We start from the raw sequence: 21,058 nt of genomic DNA on the forward strand, positions 1-21,058 counted from the left end.
AATATATTAATTTAAATCCTTTTGTATTGAAGATTTAATTTTTGGGGCAGGACACGTTGGGGATCTCTTGGTAAGAAGAAAATCCTAATGGATCAGCACCTATCGCAGGTCAGCCAATACAGTTACACAGGTCAATGCTTGAGAGAAGGGCAATTTACTTTCAACTACGAACAGGTAGTGAAGTTCGAACTTGTAACCTCAAAGTGACAAAATGAATTCCCCACCACCTATACTAAGCAAGCTTGGCTAAATTGAAGATCTAATGGTCAAATGAAGCATGTAGCAACATGACTACATGAGTAGTTTAGTACAGTTTACGTATTCAAAGTATCTTTACATGTATTAAGGTTCGAACTACTAATTAATTGCAGCTTGAATTTGGACAATGCCTTCACATAGAAGCACTTGTATTACTTTAATTTAATAGATAAATAATTATTAGTTGATTACTACAATCTACAAAGGCCTAACTATTACAAGTAGTACTTTTGCCCCCTACTTTAACTTGTCCTCTTTTTATTCACCGACATCTGTTATAGTAAGCGTACTTCCACAACTGGAAATCAATATGATTTAATGAAATGAATCATACAAATCTCAGAAGTTTTTATATCAAATATAATTAATATAACTCAAATCGAATAAAATCACAAATTACATGTTTAGAATTATGCATAACCTGAGTAAAATAATTTAAGAGGGTAAAAATCAATGTGGTAGAGTTTGAACATATGAAGAACTAAATTATGTAATCTCAGCAATTCATATGAGAATTACATAAAAAAATTCAACGTTATAGTCACAGGCTCACAGCTATGAAGATGTGAACTTCCTGCCATGAACGCCTCAAATATGAAAAATCTGAGAATTCTTTTAAATGAATCAAAATTGTCCTAATATTTCCACCAAAAACAATTTCCGGTACTGGAATCAAGTGAGAGGGGGAAGCTGCATCCAAGGGTTTGGAGCAACACAGACAGCAGGAAGCTCTAACGTTGCGCTTATGGCCCCGCACAGCCAAGCATAAGACATCAGCAAATCTACTGCCAGCCAACAAATGCTTTCACTGTTTAACAAAGACTTGCATAGAATTCCGAAGATGACTTGAATGCAGCAAAGTCATTGATGACAACTTCGGACCTCTCCTGTGCCTCTGCTTCCTTTATGTCAGTGTTGCAGCCCCATACTCGGATTGCAAGCCTCCGGCACTTGGGAGAATCCCTCCGGAGATATGTACTATACCAGTCAATCAGGTCACTCTTCTGTATATCCCTCACAATTTGTGCCACCTTTTCCGAATAATCAAACATATACCTGGAGATTGACCGGTTATCATGTTAAAGAACCATATAGTGTACAAATTCCCTAAACCATGAGAGGGAAATAAATAGATAAAATCAGACGTGTAATAGCTGAAACATTGATTGGGCCAAAACTTTGCAAAGAAACAAAGAAATCGTAACTTTCAGTTGATATTAATGACAGGTTACAGCACAATCTACAACCAAAAGCAATATGAAGCAAGACTTGAGGAAACAAATAGTGTAAAGTAGTTCAGTAGCTTCCATACGCCCCCCCTTCCACAATGAAATCATGTACATAAATCTTTTCAAATATAAAATGATATACCTCTTGTCTACAATTTGATTCCAAAACCGGTTAGTCTCATACGACAATGATGGATCTTTCTCCAGCAATTTAGCAATCAACCCGCTTTTAAAACTCTCGAAGGATCCGTCGTCAAGTTTTTCCTGCAACACAAGGCAGCAAAAAAATATTAAAGGAAATGCAGATACAATATGATCATTGTTACAAGTCAATGAGTTGCTGGCTGTGCAAAAAATCCTCAATGCAGAAACATATCAGCACAACCGTGGTTAGTCCAAGAATCCATGTGGCCTGGTTTATATATGTTACCCAAGAAAGAAACATCACCCATGATTGGAAAAAGAATATTGCTGCTTCATATAAACAATGTTTACTCCATAAGACCAATGATAGCCTCGTTGTAGTTGCTAGCATTGCCATGATTTCTTTTTTTATAATCGATACTGGAAGTGAAATTTGTGGGCTCTGGATAAGTGTAGTTTTCCATTCGTTAACATTTGTGGTTATTTCTTGACAATGAAAAAGAATTGTCCTTCAAAAAATCTTAATGATCATCTGACTAAAACACATTATCAAAGTAAAAATGCACCATTAATGCAATGGGAATCTCAATGTTAATACAAAGGAGACAGAAGACTGTTGAAGAATCAAAGAAGTAGACAAAGCTGGAAAAGAGAATGAAGGTTGCCTATGAGAGTAGCATTGTGGTCATGCATACTAAGAAGCTGAAACATGTTGCTTTCTTGAGAAATATAAAGTTCCCAGACATGTTCCTTTGTCTTTACATCTTGTAGCTATATATTATTAAGACACCAGTGGGTTAACTTATCCAGCGGAAGTAGATGGAAAAGAGGTCAAACAAAAACTTCTAAATTTTATATCCACAAACCAAAATTCTTTGAACCTTTAGCCTTTAGGTACTATTTTTGATGTTAACTCCATATCTCTTTGGTATTCAGATATTTTTATGGCATAAACATAGCTGAAGAGCCAGGAAAAAGTTTGTTTACCAGAAAGTCCTTCAGGCCATCAATGAAGTCATCAATCCTCTCTTGCAAGTATATGGGGTTGTACTTAGAAGATTGAATGCAGAAGCAAAATCCAAAGACACGATATGTCATCCGTGGGCTGCACTCAACAACATAACCGAGCTGCTCCTTTGTCCTAAATCCCAAGTCAAAAAACGGGTAAAGTCAGACGAGAACATATGGATTGTACCTAGAATTCAATCAAGCTCGAAAACATCTTCATGCAGAAACAGTGAGAATATTCAAAGATGAGAAAAAGCTTACTACATCGATTCCCTCACCACCCCACCCCCACCCCTAACCCTACCCCCTATATATAATAAGAATAAAAGAAAAAAGAAAGAGGAAGTAATAAGTCCCAAAGTACTTGAAGCAGCACAGTTCATTGACCGTACCCAAAGAACCGTACCTTAGCTGATTGTAAAATGGCTCTTCCACAATCTCATCAAACAGATCCGAGAAGCTTTTCTGTTTAAGTGAATCCACAGCATTTTCCTGCTCAATTTGGTAATAAAGCTGTGCCACATGCCCACATACCCAAAAGATGGCATTAGAAACCCACGATGGGAGAACAATTCTCTAACCAAAGCTTAACACAAAAAGGAAACAAAGCGCTAGGAAGGCCAAATACTGTCTATTTACCTCAACCACAGAGTTTGGATCCAGCTTATTTTTCACACAAAGATCTCTAACATGGTTCGCTCCGGAAGGAAGACATAACACTCGCTCTTTATGCCTCGCCTCTATAGGAAGTGCTGGGACAGGAAAGTGGCTTCTAAATATATTTGATATGTTGATGGCTTCTTCTTCTAGTAAATTACCATGACAAAGGCCCTCGAAATATAACTGGAGAATAGATAAGAAACGACAAGTAGACAAATCAGAAGAAGTGCAAAACAAAAATTTAGCATTGCGTGCATGTTATTCCCTATCTTTATTTATCTATACTGTACTTTTGCAATATTCACATAGTCCACTTTCACCACTATTGGTAACTTACACTGTATTTTTGCATTAATAATTCAAGATATCAAAGTCAAAGTGTAGCATTACCACGTATGGAAAGGGTCAAATTGTGTAAATTACAGAAAATAGAAGTCGTACTTGCTAATGCAACAAATTTATTCAGTTTTCATGTTCCAAATTCACAACTAATTCAAAATATGCATCCAGGAAAAATTTCCACACTTCCACAAAAAAATTATTATTTTGCCAACTTACTTTACAGCTAAAAGAGCCTTGCAGCGCAAATACAACTCAAGATCCTAGCCTTTCATAAACAAAAGAAACCCATATTTAGACAATAGAATTTTCTCACTTCTAATAAATTTCAGCATAGGAACAGCCAAACAGTAGGCACAAAGCACGAAGGCAAACAACAAATTTTCTTTTGTGTAGAAAAACAATACAATCATTCTAGTTGCAATTTCAGGCTCCATTTCTCATTCAAAAAAGTTTTACTTATTTTCAAAAAAAATTAAGAAAAGTTCTTCGGAAAAAATCAAGTAAAAGTTCAGAAGGTTACAAAATGTTAAGCCATATTAAGAAAAGTTCAAAAAGTTAAGAAAAGTGAAAAGTTCATAAAAGTTCAGACGAGATCTAAAAACATCACAAAAAATAAAACTAGTTAAAGAAAGGTCCATAAACTTCAGAAAAAGTTGAGAGATATATGAAAAATAAGGATAATTCAGGAATTATAAGTGGAATAGAACAGACCAGGTTAGTTTACTGGTCCTTTTTCTTGGAATCGAGAACTTAATTTATGCACAAGATTCAAGAACCTTAAACACCCTTCAAGATAAAATGGAGGCATGGTATTATATCTCGTCCCCATTGCGACTGCATTGTACAGGGATGTAAGCTTACCAGTTAAGACGATTGCTTGATCAGGCCACAACAGCCATAGACCATCGGCATTTCCCTCAAAATTGCGTGACCATTACTACCGCAATCACGACAAAATCCGAGTCTCCAAGATTTAGAACCTTAAATTAAGGGCAAATTAAATAAAGAGTTACTGGACATGCACAGTTTTCATACCTGGGAAAGGAGCTGTGGAATGAAAGCCAGCAACTCAGCAAGGGACAAATCAGCTAAGCACTGTAGCTTCTCGTCTACATCCCAAAAACTTTTGCATAGAATTTGCAATCTCAGGTATGATGCATGATTCAAGGGCTTCATATTTGTGTTCCTCAAATTCCTCTCCATGCCCTCTTTAACAACCTACATTCCACGAACACTTTTTAATTAATCATAATTACAATAGGCAAACTCCCAATTCAATCGAAAGTTCTCCCATTCTGCAACAATTTTCTCATATTCTTTAGAGGAGGCAGGAGAGGTTGGTGGGAGAAAAAAGAGAGCATGATCCAGGAATATCACCTCAAACCGATCATCTTTTGGTGAAAAGGATTTTGCTATATCCAGTATCTTAGAAAGTAAAAGTGGAAGTTTCTCACTGAACCCGTAAACCTTTAGCTCAAGTTTGTCCCCAGAAACAGATATTGAAGTTTCTAACTTGGCTAAGCTGGCCTACATGCAAAGCAAAAAGCAGTTCTGTTAGAAACTGAACTTCTTGAAAAGTCGAAAAACATTAGTACATAAAAAGAAATTCATCGATTCAAGACCCTGCCATCAGTGGCAATGACCATTATACCTTAGGTCCCACAAAGGAAGTTCAGCAGTATGAATCCTCTATGCAACGCAAGGGGAATGAGTCAATGACAAAGCAAACATCTTAACACACACCCAAATCTCCCCTCCCCCCTTTGCGTGCCAAAAGGAAGAAAGGTTGCATCACTTAATTGATCCTAATGCCCATATAATTACCACCTCACAAACTTCAAGAGAGAGGATTGAATCCCGCCAAAGTCAAACAGAAGACCTTGAGGACTAGCAATCAGGAGATCGAGCCAAAAATCAATGCGCTCAAAACCATACGAAGAATTAAAATGCTTGATTTGTCAAGCGACACAATAACTAAAATTATTCAGCGACATCAAAACAAACAGTCAGCTCATATACATTGGAAATGAATAACTTGAGTTATAATTTTTTTCTCCAGAAATACTCTAAGCAATTTCAAAAGTATAACAAGGCTAACCTGGTATACTATTTCATTCAGCTCATCTTTAAGGAGAAGAACAAACAATTCGGTCAAGAGAAAGCTGCGAACACTCGCATAGGCACCATTCAAGTTGATACGGAAATATGTATTTGCCCGAGGAAGTTTAAATGTCCTATCTAGCTTGAACCAGAGTTTCATCAATGGTTCATCTAGTATACACCTCGGGTAAGATCCATCAACAATATCATTGGACACATTATCAGCATGTACAGGAAAGTCAACTGGAATGAACTCATTCTTTGAAGGCAAATGCAATGAACCATCTATTGCCGGAGGGTCCCTCCACAAGTCCATCAAGGAGAGAGCAATATCTTCCTCAGTGTATCTTGCTCCAAACCATGGCTCACATAAGGCATCTATAGCCAGGAAAAACAAAATTAAAGAAATTTGATCATTTTTTCACCATCGAAGCAAGCATCATAGAACACAAAGGATAAATACCCCAGAATAGCAACAATACCAAATGACGGATGCAAATATTCATTACTGAGAGGAACAAGGTCCACATTACCTCCAGATGTGGCAAAGGACTTAGATAGTATGTCAACTCTCATATTGTCTGGGACGAAGAAATCAAGAATAAATTTTAACTTCTCTGCATCCCAATCTTCAAATGCATATTCACCGTAGATAACATGTTCTGGTGGATATATAAGCAAGTTCGCTGCGATGGAAAAAGGCAATCATATTAACAGAATGAAGATACCCCCCCCCCCCCAATTGGTTGTAAGCTGAACAAAGACAAGATGCAGTCATGCTTCCAGTAACACAGCACCTGCCACAGGAAGATTCTATGGAAGTGAAGATGTAAGCAAAGTAGCAAACTTAAAAGACTCCAGTGAGGTCAATGAGCAATGTCAACTGGTTCACCAGCAGAACAATTGTTTCCACGAGAGCAATAACAAAAATGAGTTTGATTAAGTATAAAGGCATCAAAAAAAACATAGGAAAATAGGATACACGAAAAGGCATAAAAATCATAGATATAATACAGTAAATAAAAAATAGTAATCACAACACCAAGCATAACAACAGCAACAATTATATAATTCGCTAAAGATAAATACATAAAGACACTGATAAGGCCAAAAGGAAAAAGATCGACAGTATATATAAAGCAATAAGAAAACATTTAAGAAATGGCCAGAGGCCAGAAAGTCATCTAATAAACATAGAAATACAGGCAGTCCACATATTAAATTAAAGGGTCTTGATGAAGCAGACTAGCAACAGAGTAGTATGCTTCATTTATCTTATGACAATTTACACAGCTATCAACACAGTGGTATGATTGCGGACTCCATATACCATCTTCATGGCAATACTTCAATCAGCTATCAACAACGTCAATCATATGTACTGACAAGCCACATAATTCAAACTTCAAGACAATCTATTAGAAAATTTGTTCAGTTTCAAATGTAATGAACTCGATGAGATATCCAGGTAATTTCCTCAAGTTTTGATTTGCTGTAAACTGGCTTTGGATCAAGGATTACATAAGACGCATATGCAACCCCATGACACTTCATCAAGAAGCGGGAACTGTGGAATAACACATGATACATGGTACACATACATCATGGTGCAGTAGACAGGCAAAGTCTAGAATATATCATCTTCAAGCATTCTGGCAGCAAAAATAATACAAAAACGAAATCCCCCCCCCCCCAACACTCCAAAGAGCCAAATTACATTTTTGCTTATCTAAAAAACAACAAAAAAAGATTAAAAACAAGAAGAAGAAAAAATGACACAGTTGGTGCTATATGATGCATGGACAAAGGTGCTGGGTGAGTAAGGTATGGAACTATGGATCCAAGAGTTTAGATGGAAGACTCTTTATTGAGATATTGATGGAAAGATTAACATCTATAATAGCATTTTAATATAAATTCACATGTAATAATACTAATAAATAAACAGGGATCAAAACTAGTGCAAAAACCTGCAAGTTCAGCAGCATAATCATCCTGAGGTTGCTCCTCGGCAAATCTGAATTCCATCTTTCCTATATCCTGGAGTTCCTTAAATATCCACTCCTGGGGAGGAGCTCCGCGCAGTAGTTTGAGATACTGGTACACAAATCCGATGATCTCATAGATCTGCTAATTCGGTGTTGTCATGCATGGGAAGCAGAAAAAAGGAAAACATCAAAAAACAATGGTAAGACAAACAAAAGTAACAAGGGAGGAACATAAAATAAAGTCAAGAGATAAAACTAGAATGACCCAACCTTATCCAAGCCAGAGTCTGTAAGGTGTATGTTCATGCCAAAAATATAGGCTAACGATGATCGGTTCATTCCATCTTCTCCAACACCAGCTGATATAGATGTTATCCATCCTTTACTCTTAAGAAAGAAGTGCAAGCTACCTCTGCCCTCTGAAACAAAATAAGTAAAACATTATTGACCTCCATGTCTAATACTAAATGATTACATAAGCCTTAGTCACAAATAATAGAACTCCATGTCTAATACACAAAAAAGTTAAACAAGCCATAGATAACTTCATCTGCAACTAGTCAATGAGGGTAGAAGAGAAAGAAAGTCAGATAAATGGAAAAACTGATGAATAGAAGGATTGCCAAAAATAACAGAAAAGCAACATAACCATGAAGCTAAAAATCTTTATAACAGGTAAGGAGGGAGTGATTTGGTGGAGGCAAATGTACTCATGATGTAGCAAACCTAAAACACACTCATCATATTAACATAATTCTCTTGCACATAAATAAACACATGTCTTAACTTCTACAAGCACAGAGACCTATTAAATTAACTAAGTCAAACAGACTCATCACAATAATTAGTCAAAAGTCTCCCCAACCAAATTCTTACCATGTCCTATTAAATGAGCGAAGTAATCTTCAAGTTTCTTCATATAGTCTGTGCGAAGACATGGTAATTTCCATGAAACCTCAAGGACGTGAACATCCTTAACAGCCTCCACTCTGTATAACTTCCCAGCATTCCAGATAGGACCTTCATGCTTTATCTCCAGTCTTGAGGAAAGACCTTTCTTGACATCACTAAACAATTCCAGGACCCAACTCTCCAGTATATCAAGCGACTCTGCAAAAGTGAGAACCAGTAAGATTGATAGAAAAGGGATGCACCTATTTATTCATAGATTTTTTGCTGCCACCACATCAAAACAACTCAAGGTACAAGAAAGTTAACTCCAATTTTTTGCTGCCTATTTACATCTTTAAATTATGAATTTAAAGAATTAGATTAGAAAGGCACCAAAGAGGTGTCCGCACTGTCACCCATTTATAGAAGAAGGGCTAATGACAAAAAGCTCAAGCCCTCAAACTATCATGGAGTCAAGTTACGCTCAGTCAGTGAAACTTAACTCCAATTGAATAGAAGTCTCAAAAGATGAAACTTGATCCACGAGAAGAAGCTAAACCATCAAAAATCCGTTAATATTTTTTCCTTCCTAGTGGAACACCAAGTCGCCAAAGGAATCATGTCCCAAACCTTGGCAAGCCAACCTTTTTTCGTCCTTTTTTCCAGGCAACAAGACCATCTTTCACGGACTGATGTTGAGATCAGCTCAACCCAAACAATGTTGAGGAAAATTGCAAAAGAGAAAGAACCCAAGGACAAAAGAGGAGGAGATGATTAAAATGTTTCTCCTCCTTATGACACAAATTGCAACGACTAGTAGAAGAAGCTCCTCTTAAGATAATCCTCAATTGGAAATTTATCTTAACTGTTGCCGAAACTTGAAAAAACAAGCTTTAGGAGCAACTTGTCTTCCAAATATCAAAGTGGAGAAATTCATAGGCAAATATTTTTCAAGGGAGAAGCGGAAACTTTTGACATAAAAGGAGCCACTCTCTCTATGATGCCAAATCATCTCATCATTTTCCAACATAGAAACCTCTTGCAAAGAAAGGCATTTAAAAAACATTGAGACTTAATGTATTCCCAATCTTCAGGACGTCTTGGAGAGGAAATATTCCAATGTTTATGAACTATTCCAAATTAACACCTCGGAAATGGCGGCCTCTTTCGATAAGGCAAATATGAACACATCTGAAAATTAAGCTTTTAGAGGTTGATCCCCAGACCAAAAATCATGCAAAAACAGAATTCTTGAACCACTATTAACATAAGTGGATCTTTGCAAGTAAAGCTTTTGGATCTTTGCAATCCATTTGAAATGGATTTCCAAGTGCCTACCCCAATGAGGGGACGAGGTCTTCTTACTCCACCATCTTAATTCCTAAGTGCTAAAAGTCAAACTTTTGCATAATGATGTTCTTCCACAAAGCCAAATTACATCTTTCTGGGGCACAAAAGAATTATGCTAATAAAAACAACTAGCTTCAAGACATATAGGACTGTCACTATGTCACAAGCATCCCTGTTGAAGAGGGAATAGCCATAATTAGTTCAGTAACAACGATCTAACTCACCAAAATTGCTTCTTTATAATTGAGACACTTCCAGACACCAAACTACCAAAAGCCAAGCCTCCATCCTCTCTTTAGGTCTACAAATCTAGGCTAAACAAAGGTGGCAGTCCCTCCCACCCCCAACTTTAAAAAAAACAAAAAAACATCTGTCATGAGTCTAACTAAAATCCTAAAAGAGCCCCTATGATACTAAAAGGAGAAAGGAACTACAAGGAATATACGTAGACGAGACTGAATTAAGGATTTAAGGTGACATTACACACACCCAACCTTTTTCCTTTTTCTTAGTGGTGGCCAAAGCAGGAAGGTTGATCAAAATTCACTCGTGTCCCCTCCATAATACAAACATTTGCAAGGCCTCGTTGTGCAAGCCAACACAAAGTTAAACAACATCCTTACTGTAGCCAAGTCTTATTTATTTTACCATTGTTTCTCTTTTTTTGTGGGCGTGATACTGGTATCTAGCTCAAATACTTCCTAGAAAACTGCAAGCCACACACTAAAATAGTAAAAGAGTGAACTAAAAGTTTATGTAATCGATATAAAATCAAAGTTGCATCCATAACATTCAAACATACAAAAAGAATCATGATATGTAATATTTCAGTAAAAAGATGGTGAACAATGATCAAAGCCATTAGAGGTGGCAATGATGGGGTCAGAATACAAAGTTACATAGGTTCTTAGATACCACCTACTTTTTCCACTTGAGAGGACCACAAGAGTATAGAATTATAGACTCACTCATCAGAGGAGGGGGGAGGAAGAACCATGAACCAAAGCTTATCCGTCTTTGGTGGAGTATTGATATTTTGATATCCACAATTTCTCCTTTATGGCAGTTGAACACATTGGATGATAATAAAATATACAACCATGAGATAGCACGAGATCAAAACATAATACATGAGATAAAAACAAAAGACTCTACCTCCACCGATGAGAACTAATTTTATAAATTCTCCATAATAGTTATCTTCATACATCTTCATAATCCTTTGGCGCAAATCAACCCCTTTTTCAACAGCATCCATCAAACTTTTCTTGTTTCCTTTTACAAAAAAAGATATGTCAACCACAAACAGAAAACAACGATAAGGATGACCCAAAGAAGATAAAACAGAAAACTAACCCCAGAAAAACCTATTATAAGGATGACCCGGCACAGAAGTATGGCACTGAAGTTGTTGAAGACGACAAGAATCACTTTGCAAAACTTGATTAAATTCTAAAATTTGTTGCACATACAAATTAGAAAAATTGAATAATAGAAACTCTGGAAAGTGTGAAAGAGATAGCAAAAACGAAATTATATGGTGTACCTGAATCCACTGCCAGTACCTCTCGCTCCATGGCTTCACTTTTCACTAATGGCGAAATGAAGAATTGAGAAAATCTAGAATAAAAAGAAAGAGTTAGAGAAAGGACCGACTATGTAAGGCATCCTTGTACAAGAATCAAAAAATTTAGCAGAAACAAGTTATAAGCTACTCAAGCAGTTCAATGATGTAATCTGCTACTACTTCCATATTTGGATGTAACAATTAACATGCATGAAAAGATGAATAAGTAAAGATATCCAATTCATTCAGGACTATAAAAGAGGGATCTACCTTCTCAAGGCCTCTCTGAGAAACTCTCGCTTCACATCAAAATGGTAGCAAGTATGCTCTACCTCTGTGTATGCATTTGATGAACCCCCGTGCTTGGACAAGTAACTATCATACTAAGACAGAAAAAGTTAAATGTGATGGCAAAAAGATGATCATACAAACCACTAAATATGTGAAAATGCTAAACTTTATAACAAGGGAACTACAAATGCTTATAGCTCAATAGAAGAATCAGAAATGCATGAATAACCTCCAGTAATCACATCTCAAAAGATACACTTCAAAGTTGATATCAAGCACAGAACGCATGAAAGGGCTGAATGCTGATGACTTTTAATTAATAGACAAAAAACCTAGTGAGATCCGCAGTGAATGTCAGGTTGAAGAAGACAATAGGTATTCAAGATATGTTTAGCATGTTGCAACAATATGATACAATGAAAAAGAAGGATGATAGCATATGATACAATGAAAATTAATATAGAAGTAGCCTGGGTATCACAAAATTAATGTATTATAACACATTCTGTAGCCATTAGGTTATCGCCAGCTAGCATATGATACAATGAAAAAGAAGGATGTTCACTAAAATACGGAAGGTACATCTCATAATATAGAAAATTAGCAACAATATAACCACAATCCCAAAAGTATACCCTATTTGTAAAACTACCCAGCATTATCTTCATTAATGTCAGAGGTAAAACTGAGATGCGAAAAACTATCCTGGTCAATAGTGGTCATCCACTTGTCACTGACCAAAACTACTGTCATTGAGCATGAACTGCAGTCATCGATGATGATTAGCAAATCTCTTTATTCTTCAGCATCAATCTAGTCTCAGAATCAGCACGTAAAAAGTAGAGCAATGTAATTGTGAAATGTTCATGCTGAAGGCTGACAAAAGGATACACACCAAAGGATTTCTTTTAGGGGGAAGGGGGAAGGGGGAAGAGGCGACAAGTTCAGTAAGTCACTTATGGATAAATTAATTCAAATACTTGATTATTTTCAACTCTTCAAATTATACTACTTTTTTCTGGACAGGAGGACCAAATTTCTTTACATACAATCTAAAGAGGGAACTCTCCAGTCTCTATACTCTCCTCCAACAAGATCACATTAATTGGCAATCAGTTATTGGCTAGTTTAAATAGCTCCAGTCTCAAAAGACCAGCTCCTCGTATTCATTGATTATATTGGTGCATCTAATATGCTATGAGCTTTAGCTCTTTCTAAATACATTTAGTAAAATCAATTGTTGGTTATTAGCTATTAATATGTAAAAATCACCAACATTTTCAAGCTGGCTGGAAAAGGCTGTACAGCAGCAGAAAAACCGCCAAAGTAAATCATCTAGCTTTTCCGGCCAATTTTAAAGTCATTTACCAAAAACATCTAGTCATTTGACCATTTATGAAGCTAAAGCCAACAGACAATAGACAGCTGCCTCAAAGCCCTTTGGCAAACAATCCTTACTACATTGGTGGTGGTGGTGGCGACTATATGCAACTTATAATCTCTAAACTTCGGTTTATTAACCAAGAAATCCTTGGGTATCCTAAGCATTAGAGTCATAAACTACCGATAACCAGAAACTTCAAATAAGCATAAAGCACACAAATGAAAAGGTTAAACTCAACAATGTGGATTGTAGTAAATGATAAGCCTAGCATACCTCATTTTCATCCGGAAATTCAGCACTCCCCATGAATAACATATGCTCTAACAACAAAAGAAGAAAACAAAATCAACAATGTAGCAAGAAATTCACACATTTCCCCCAAACTTATCAAACACCACTTCTTTATCCGCTATCGAAAACAACAAATAAGCATATCATACCTAAAAAATGAGCAAGACCTTGCGCTTCATAAGGGTCAGAGAAGCTCCCCATCCCCACACAAACTGCTGCAGCAGCCTGCATCAATTAATAACTAAACCATTACTATCCACATTATCTCAATTTCAAGTCCAATTTTACAACAGTATTCAAAATTGATACTCCCTCCATTCACAAATAATTGTTACACTCGCACTTTTCACATATACCAATGCAAAACAGTAAGGACTAACTAATAAAATACATATCAACACGAATCTAACAAAATCTCACATAGTGAATGGTATAAAATGTCAAAGTATAACAATTAAAGAAACGAAGGGAGTAAAAAGAAACACCTTCTTAGTTTGAGAAGAAGCTTTCTTTCCCTTGCCCATCCTACTTCCACTATCCTCCTCATCGTCGTCGTCTTCATCCTCCTCATCATCCTCCTCATCATCCTCATCCTCATCATCATCATCATCTTCATCATCATCATCACCATCATCTTCATCATCATCTTCTTCATCTTCATCATCTTCATTATAATGTTGTTCAAGTTTATCATCAGAAGATGGATTAATCTCAGGATCATGAACAAGTAAAGCACATAAACCATTTTGAAGTTGAATGTATCTGTATAATCGTCTATCATTTGGTGATTTCTTCACTATATTATCCGACGAGAATGTCACTGTTTTCGCCGTCATTATGTATGTCGGCACAAATTTCGAAAACCCTAAATGAAGTATTCAACTTCTTTTATCCTCCTTCTTCGCACTTTTATTTATACTTGTTTCAAGAGCTAAGCATCAACACTTTTTATAGTGTTGAATTTCGTTCGTTTTTCTGTCGCTTTACAGAAATGCTCCCTAAATTGCTTTGTGCGCCTCTGTCCACTTTCACGAGGCTGCGGCGTTACACTCTCCACTCCCCAATTCATATAGGAATTTTTTTTCTCCTCCCCCAAGTTATTTAATTTTTTAGAAAATTTTTACTTGTGCTTATTTTTTTTCCAAATACTTCCTAGATTTTTTTTACTGGCAATACTTTCCTAAAAGGAAAAAAATTAATTACTTACAACAGTTTCTACTCTTGTTTTTCCTTTGTCTTTATCTCTCCAATTACATGGCATCTTCTTTTCTTTTACTCTGTTCCTCTCTCCTACCTAAATTTTGTATTGGAGTTGATGAAAAAAAAAAGTGTTGCAAGTAAAATAAAAAAGATGGAGGAAGTAGGTTATTTTGCACTTGGCAATTAGATTATCAGGTCATCTCAGATTCTCAGGTTCATTCAGTTTCAGTATTGATTCAATTAGTTGGTTGTTCGAGTCCGTTCGAATATCAATACAGTTTTTGTGTCATTTCGAACTGGTCGAAATTGAGTCGAGTTCACTCGATTCGGATTAATTCAAAGTTTATAGTAGTTACTAATTAAATCTCAAACAACTTGTTATTAGTCTTATCTGCCCAATACTAATAAGATCAAAATTCGTACAATACATTTTTTTTTTTCATTTGGACTAAAATCAGGTTTGTTCATCTTGAGAGAAATATCAGGTCAAATAGATTCAGCTAATTCAATTTAAAATTATAGATCACTTCAAGTGTGAATTTAATTACGGGTTGGATTCGGTGTAGTTCGATTTAATTATGGTTTCGTTCAAGTATTAGTGTCCAGGTTAATTTGTTCAGTTTATCGAGTTTAAACTTTGAACAATGAGTAAAAAACTTTGTTCATGATAGATGAGTTCTGGGGAACAATGTGGGAAATTGGGGAGTTTTTGGAGAAAGTGTCAAAGATGTGGGACACTTTAGAGATAGCTCTAAATTCTAACAGGGTTTTATTCCTAATTGTTGTAAGGAACTTAGGTTGTTTCTTTTGGACTGATATATTGAAAATTTAGTTTAATTCAGACAAATTTAGTTCAGTTGTAGAGATTTCAATTGATTTACTCCACAATTTTAATTCATTTTAATACAATTCAGTTCACAAAAATTAAGTTCAGTTCAATCCAGAAAAATTAATTTTAGTTTAGCTTACTTCAGACAAAAAGAACAAAACCTTAGAGTTCTTATGAGTTTTGCCAAGTTTGTAACAGTTACAAACAAATTGTACTTATAATAGGGAGTTTTCCGGAATTAAAAGGAAAAGTATGACGGATTTAAATATAGAGTTTAAAATATAGGGATTACTTAGGTGGTTTGAGAAAAAAAAATATTATGCAGCTTTTGTCCCTAACTAATTGTAAACCTCTAGGAACTTAACGTTTCTTTTATTTTTTTTGATTCGGTAATTAACTGGTCCAATAGGGTTAGAAACCGAATGGTTCTTTGTGATGTGTAATATGCTCTTAATTAATGTTCTTTTTATTATACTTGTATATTATTTCATCATATTGTTATGTTATTTTCACTATGGGCTCCTTTACTATAAAATACTATATGCTCTTTTATGAAAGAAGATGAGAACACTGCATCAAGAATTGTGATGTGCAAGAAAAGGCTAAGTAATGTGCTACAACAGTAGCAGCTAAAGATAACAGTTGTCAGTATGATACTAACAAAACATTGGCAATTCTTTCACCATCAAAAAAGTGTAAAAAAAAAAAGCTACAGTAAAAAGTAGATTAAGAATAATGATAAGTACAAGTTTAAAGTACAAAAAAAGTTACAAGAGGTAAACCAAAAAAATTACACAAAACCTTTCCTAGCATGAGGAATGACCCTTTCAGTCACACATGCTACAAGTTTACAACATTGATCCCACAACATAACCAAAAAAAAAAATTCGAGATGAAGATGAAACAACCCAATAAATAACCTACACAAATGAGAAATCCCCTCTTTGGGGATCATCCTTGAGACCAGAATAAATAGATGTGATCCCAGAGAAAAAGGATAACAATTTGAATAAAAAATGGAACAAATAGATAGTAGGAGTAGTAGTACCTTTAACCTTATCTAATTGAATGATGTCAGTCTATAGACAATCTACCAAACACACACTTTTTTTTTTTTTCTGAAGAAGTCAGCTTAGTCAGCAAGTTGAGCGCACGTCAAAATGTTGAGCTACTTTCACTGGCAGACATGGAAGCACCTTCAGATTTCACGACGGGCGATCCTCTGCTGCTAATATCGAGCCCCTGTAATCTTCCTAAGGGATCATTTGGCATGAATTCTAATGGATTTTGGGAATTCATATTGTGTGAATGTATGTTGTTCATATGGTGCATATTTCCTTGAGATTGGTGATATGATGGCAATTGCATATTCTGTTGTTGTTGTTGTTGTTGTTGAGGTACTGAGTAAAATACAGAGGGATTGTATTGCATGCTAGGCATCCCTAAGTTGAATGATTCTGAAGGCTCCATCATCTCGCCTGTCGCCATTCTAAGTCTCTCCACTTCATGCTTTAATGCTTCATTCAGGGCTGAGAATAAAACCGACAAATGATTCAGTGACCTTAGAAACGATTTAGAAGGTCAAATGTGGATGTATCAAGCTCTAACTACATAGATGGGGGGAGGGGGACAAGAGAGAGGAAGGAAAAAAGTTGATGAAAATAAAGTCATCACTGTCAGCTTCAAAATCATTTTGAAAAGACACTTCCTAGAGCCGCAATTAACGTGGGTAAGTTTCTTGTTTTTTTTACTGGAATCGAGATACTTGAGATATGTATACACTCGAGAGTTTAATATTGCCTCGCTACTGAATCAGCTGTTCAAACCTTGGTTTTGCTCTTATTCCTGTTCAAAGATAGACTATAGATCAAACAGGGCATGAGACTCACCATCTCGCAACTGAGCTTGTTGTTCCATGGCCTGTAATCGAAGCTTGAGTTCTGTGTTTTCACTTGATAGACCAGTTGTGTCTCTCTAAACAACAAAATCATAGAAAAATAAGCACATACAGAATTACCATTGAGGATACTAAAATGCCTTAAACCTCCAGGATACTACAAATTCGTAATTGTAAGTCTATAAAAGGGATGAATTAACCAAGCAAATCTGTGAAGTTACCTATGAGATGTATGGTATGAGTCTAGCAAATATACCTGATACAGAGTGAGCTGTGCAGAAAGAGTGGTTGCTTCAGTTTGGAGAGTCTGAACTTTTCGCTCCAACTCCAATATATACCGAGCTTTTCTCTCTTTCGAGCGTGCAGCAGACTGCCGGTTTGCTAAAATCCTGCAGAAACAAGTAAATTAAATAGGCAAAAAACGTTGTCAGAAATGGAGATGCTAGAAGTATGAACAAAAGAAAGCAACATTACAACTCTTAAGTTAAAAGTCCTCGATTTTCAAAAGTATTAAGACAAAAGAACCAAACATATTCTTCACATAATTGAATGACTACCTCCCACTAATTACAAAGGCAGCATATAGCAACAAATAAACAGAACAAACAACAAAGAATGCAAATAACCCGTTCGAGTGTATTCTAGATGTAAGCAACTTTGCCATTGATTTACGATATCATTCAAAACACCTAAAGTCAGCCATTGATTAACGATATCATTCAAATTCTCGAGTCCAAATCCGAAGAGTAATCCCCTATTCTTATCAGCTTATCAATTTAGCCCCAAATTGACCTTTATTAATGGATATTAATTCTTACTAATCAACTTATTCTTACGGATAAAATCTGATTTTTGTCGATCAAATCTAATTTGCATCAATCAAATTCTTCACCGAAACTGTGATCAAAACTGATTTTTACCGAAACTCTTACCATGTCCATCTAAGAATCATAGCACATTATTAGCAAGCATTGCCATTAACCAAAGATAGACAGACATTGCACAACTTTATTGCACCAATAACTAAACATATAACTGTAATAACAAAAAAAGGCAATACAACACAAACATAAGATAAGATTGAAAAAGAAATAAATCTAATCATAATCAACACCAAATCATACAATCATTAATTCCTTATTACCAAAAACAAGATCTAAATTGACTCAACCTACATAAACAGTAAGTCAACATCAAAAAAAAATTACATCATCTATATCTTTTGATCTCTTTTTAAGCTAATTAAAGTAGTAAAGTCTCCATCATTGATCATTACATCAACCAAAAAATCAAACTCTTTTAGTGCGTTATTCAATTACTTCGATGATTAAACCTAAATTCAAAAATCATTACATCAAACCTAAATTAAACTCTTATAGTGCGTTATTCAATTACTTCGATGATAAAACCTAAATTAAAAAATCAAAAAAATCATTACATCAATCAAAAAATCAAACTCTTATAGTGCGTTATTCAATTACTTCAATGATAAAACCTAAATTAAAAATTCAAAAAAATCATTACATCAATAAAAAAAATCAAACTCTTATAGTGCGTTATTCAATTACTTCGATGATAAAACCTAAATTAAAAAATCATTACATCAATCAAAAAAATCAAACTCTTATAGTGCGTTATTCAATTACTTCGATGATTAACTTAAAATTTTCAAAAAAATCCGAGGAGAGAGAAAAATAAAAAAAAAACATGAGAAAACGAACCTTTTAGCACGTTTAGGATCAATAGTCCAAAGCTCAGCAAGTTTATCAGGAGGCATAGCTTTCTTAGCATCCATGATCTCACCAAACGCACCACTAGCAGAAGACGTAGCAGCATCAACAGAATTACTATACCGATGTCTAGGTCTAGCGTCGGAAGAATTATTATTCGTCGGAATTCGGTGATCTCCATCAACAGAAAGTCCAATAGCGACATTAAAGTCATCGGAAGGTTGAGAAGCGGCGGATCCAGAAGCGCCGAGTTTATCAACATCAATGTAGGTAGTAAAGAGGTCATCCTCGGATCCGATCTCTTCAGTGGATGATCCGGTGAATGGATCCGAGGAAAGATCCATGTCGTCGGAGAAGCGAAAACTGACCTCGGAATGTGCGCGACGATGGTGCGGGCCTCTGAACGGGTTCGGGTTTGGAGATGGAGAAAATAGCGAGGAATTCGCGGAAGTGTTGACATTGTTGCCGCCATTGGAAGAAGGTGAAGGTTTGGTAGGATTGCCATTAATGTCGGGAGTAGAGATTGAGGTTGGTAGTGGTGGATCTCGTTTCATTTCCATGGATAGAGGAGAGAAAAAGAAGGAGAGGAGAGAGAAAGGAGGAGAGAGAGAGAAGATAGTAGTGTGTGATTTTGGAGCGTTGTTCTTCTCCAGTCTACAGTTTTTAGTGCTAGTAAATAGTAATATTATGATATGATATTGTCTCTATATTTGCGGTAAAAATTGTAGGATATCAGTCATATCACTAAATATAAGTTACTACTTGTAGACTTGTAGTGGTTAAAAAAAAGTGTTGGATAAGTCCAACTTCCAAGTTATCAAAAACGTTTACCATGTTAAATGTTGGTTGCTATGGGAAAAAAAAAAAAAACTAACTTTAGGATATGTTCGGCAAAAATAGTTGTCGCGATAGCTGTTAAATGTATAAGTCAATTGTCAACTGTTATACTTAGTTGTTAGAGTTTGATTTAAAAATAACTTTTATGATAATTATTGTTTGGTGAAAGTGTGAAATTAGTTGTTATTTTTAAAAAAATATATATATTTAATCTTCAAAAGCTACTCTAAAAGCTACCTCTACCTCAAAAGCTAATGGTCATGTCTGATAATTAGCGGATAGTTGTTAGCTGATTGTATTAGCTGTTTGTATAAAGGTGTTTGGTAAGTAATGGATAGTTGATTGATACATTATTGTGTAAAATGACCAATAAAGACATGTATATAATATATTGTTGTACCTTCTATTATTTATGAATGCAATTTTTAATAACTTTAGGACATAAATGTAATTAGTTCACTCATTCCCAAACCTCTAATGTCAAAAACATCATCCCTCAACTTTTTCAAAAAGAGTTTTTTGGACTCATTAAGCTAATTGAAACCTCTCTTTACCAAACACTCAAATTAGAAGATTGACTAGTCAAAGCCCGTAATATATATGAGCACAAACCTCTAATTTTGTCCAAAACCTCTCCTCACCAAACAAGGCCAATATTTGTAGTTTTTCCAAAACATGACTAGTTCAAACACCAAAAGATAATCTAAACACTGCTTCACCAAAATATATTTTTACCATATTAAAGTTATGACCTAGTCCAAACATTAAAAACTACCTCAAAAGCTATTACCGTACACGCCTTAAATAAAAAAAGCCCGATTTATGTTTGATTAATTTGTGCTACTATTTGTATATGCGGTGTTTGACAATCGGCTATTAGTGGTTTTCATTTGGCTACTTTGTGTAGGTATTTGTATTAGCAGTATGATTGATGGTTTATAATTGTGTTGGGTAAAATTGAATGTTACGTTAAACCATAATTTATTGTGTAACTACCTGCAACCACCCACTTCTTTTGTAATAAATTCAAATGACATAAAATAAATGACTAAATGATATGAG

General features: G+C 35.4%; 2 protein-coding genes across 3 annotated transcripts; both read right to left on the reverse strand.

Annotated features, from left to right (window-relative positions):
• Positions 1 to 589: 589 nt before the first annotated feature.
• On the reverse strand, positions 590 to 14,564 carry LOC104900286 (nardilysin-like). Of its 2 annotated transcripts, none has more exons than XM_048648388.2 (19): positions 13,989 to 14,564; positions 13,653 to 13,728; positions 13,486 to 13,532; positions 11,808 to 11,920; positions 11,517 to 11,590; positions 11,327 to 11,422; positions 11,126 to 11,245; positions 8,606 to 8,839; positions 8,000 to 8,148; positions 7,712 to 7,871; positions 6,275 to 6,427; positions 5,740 to 6,119; positions 5,019 to 5,168; positions 4,677 to 4,859; positions 3,279 to 3,482; positions 3,046 to 3,152; positions 2,619 to 2,772; positions 1,630 to 1,751; positions 590 to 1,314 (listed from the first exon to the last, which is right to left on the reverse strand). In XM_048648388.2, exons 1-19 carry the CDS (start codon positions 14,337 to 14,339, stop codon positions 1,071 to 1,073), a joined length of 3,117 nt encoding a protein of 1,038 aa, XP_048504345.1. In that variant the 5' UTR covers positions 14,340 to 14,564; the 3' UTR covers positions 590 to 1,070. The 2 variants fall into 2 exon arrangements, with proteins under 2 accessions (XP_048504345.1, XP_010685975.1); XM_010687673.4 differs by having other exon boundaries at positions 7,712 to 7,868; positions 13,989 to 14,563.
• A 1,678-nt stretch (positions 14,565 to 16,242) lies between these two features.
• LOC104900287 (transcription factor RF2b) lies at positions 16,243 to 19,824 on the reverse strand. Its single transcript, XM_010687675.4, has 4 exons — positions 19,151 to 19,824; positions 17,686 to 17,818; positions 17,422 to 17,506; positions 16,243 to 17,061 (listed from the first exon to the last, which is right to left on the reverse strand). Exons 1-4 carry the CDS (start codon positions 19,717 to 19,719, stop codon positions 16,688 to 16,690), a joined length of 1,161 nt encoding a protein of 386 aa, XP_010685977.1. The 5' UTR covers positions 19,720 to 19,824; the 3' UTR covers positions 16,243 to 16,687.
• Between the last annotated feature and the right edge of the window lie 1,234 nt (positions 19,825 to 21,058).

This window comes from Beta vulgaris, chromosome 7, assembly GCF_026745355.1.
Source record: "Beta vulgaris subsp. vulgaris cultivar EL10 chromosome 7, EL10.2, whole genome shotgun sequence".
NCBI lineage: Eukaryota > Viridiplantae > Streptophyta > Magnoliopsida > Caryophyllales > Amaranthaceae > Beta > Beta vulgaris.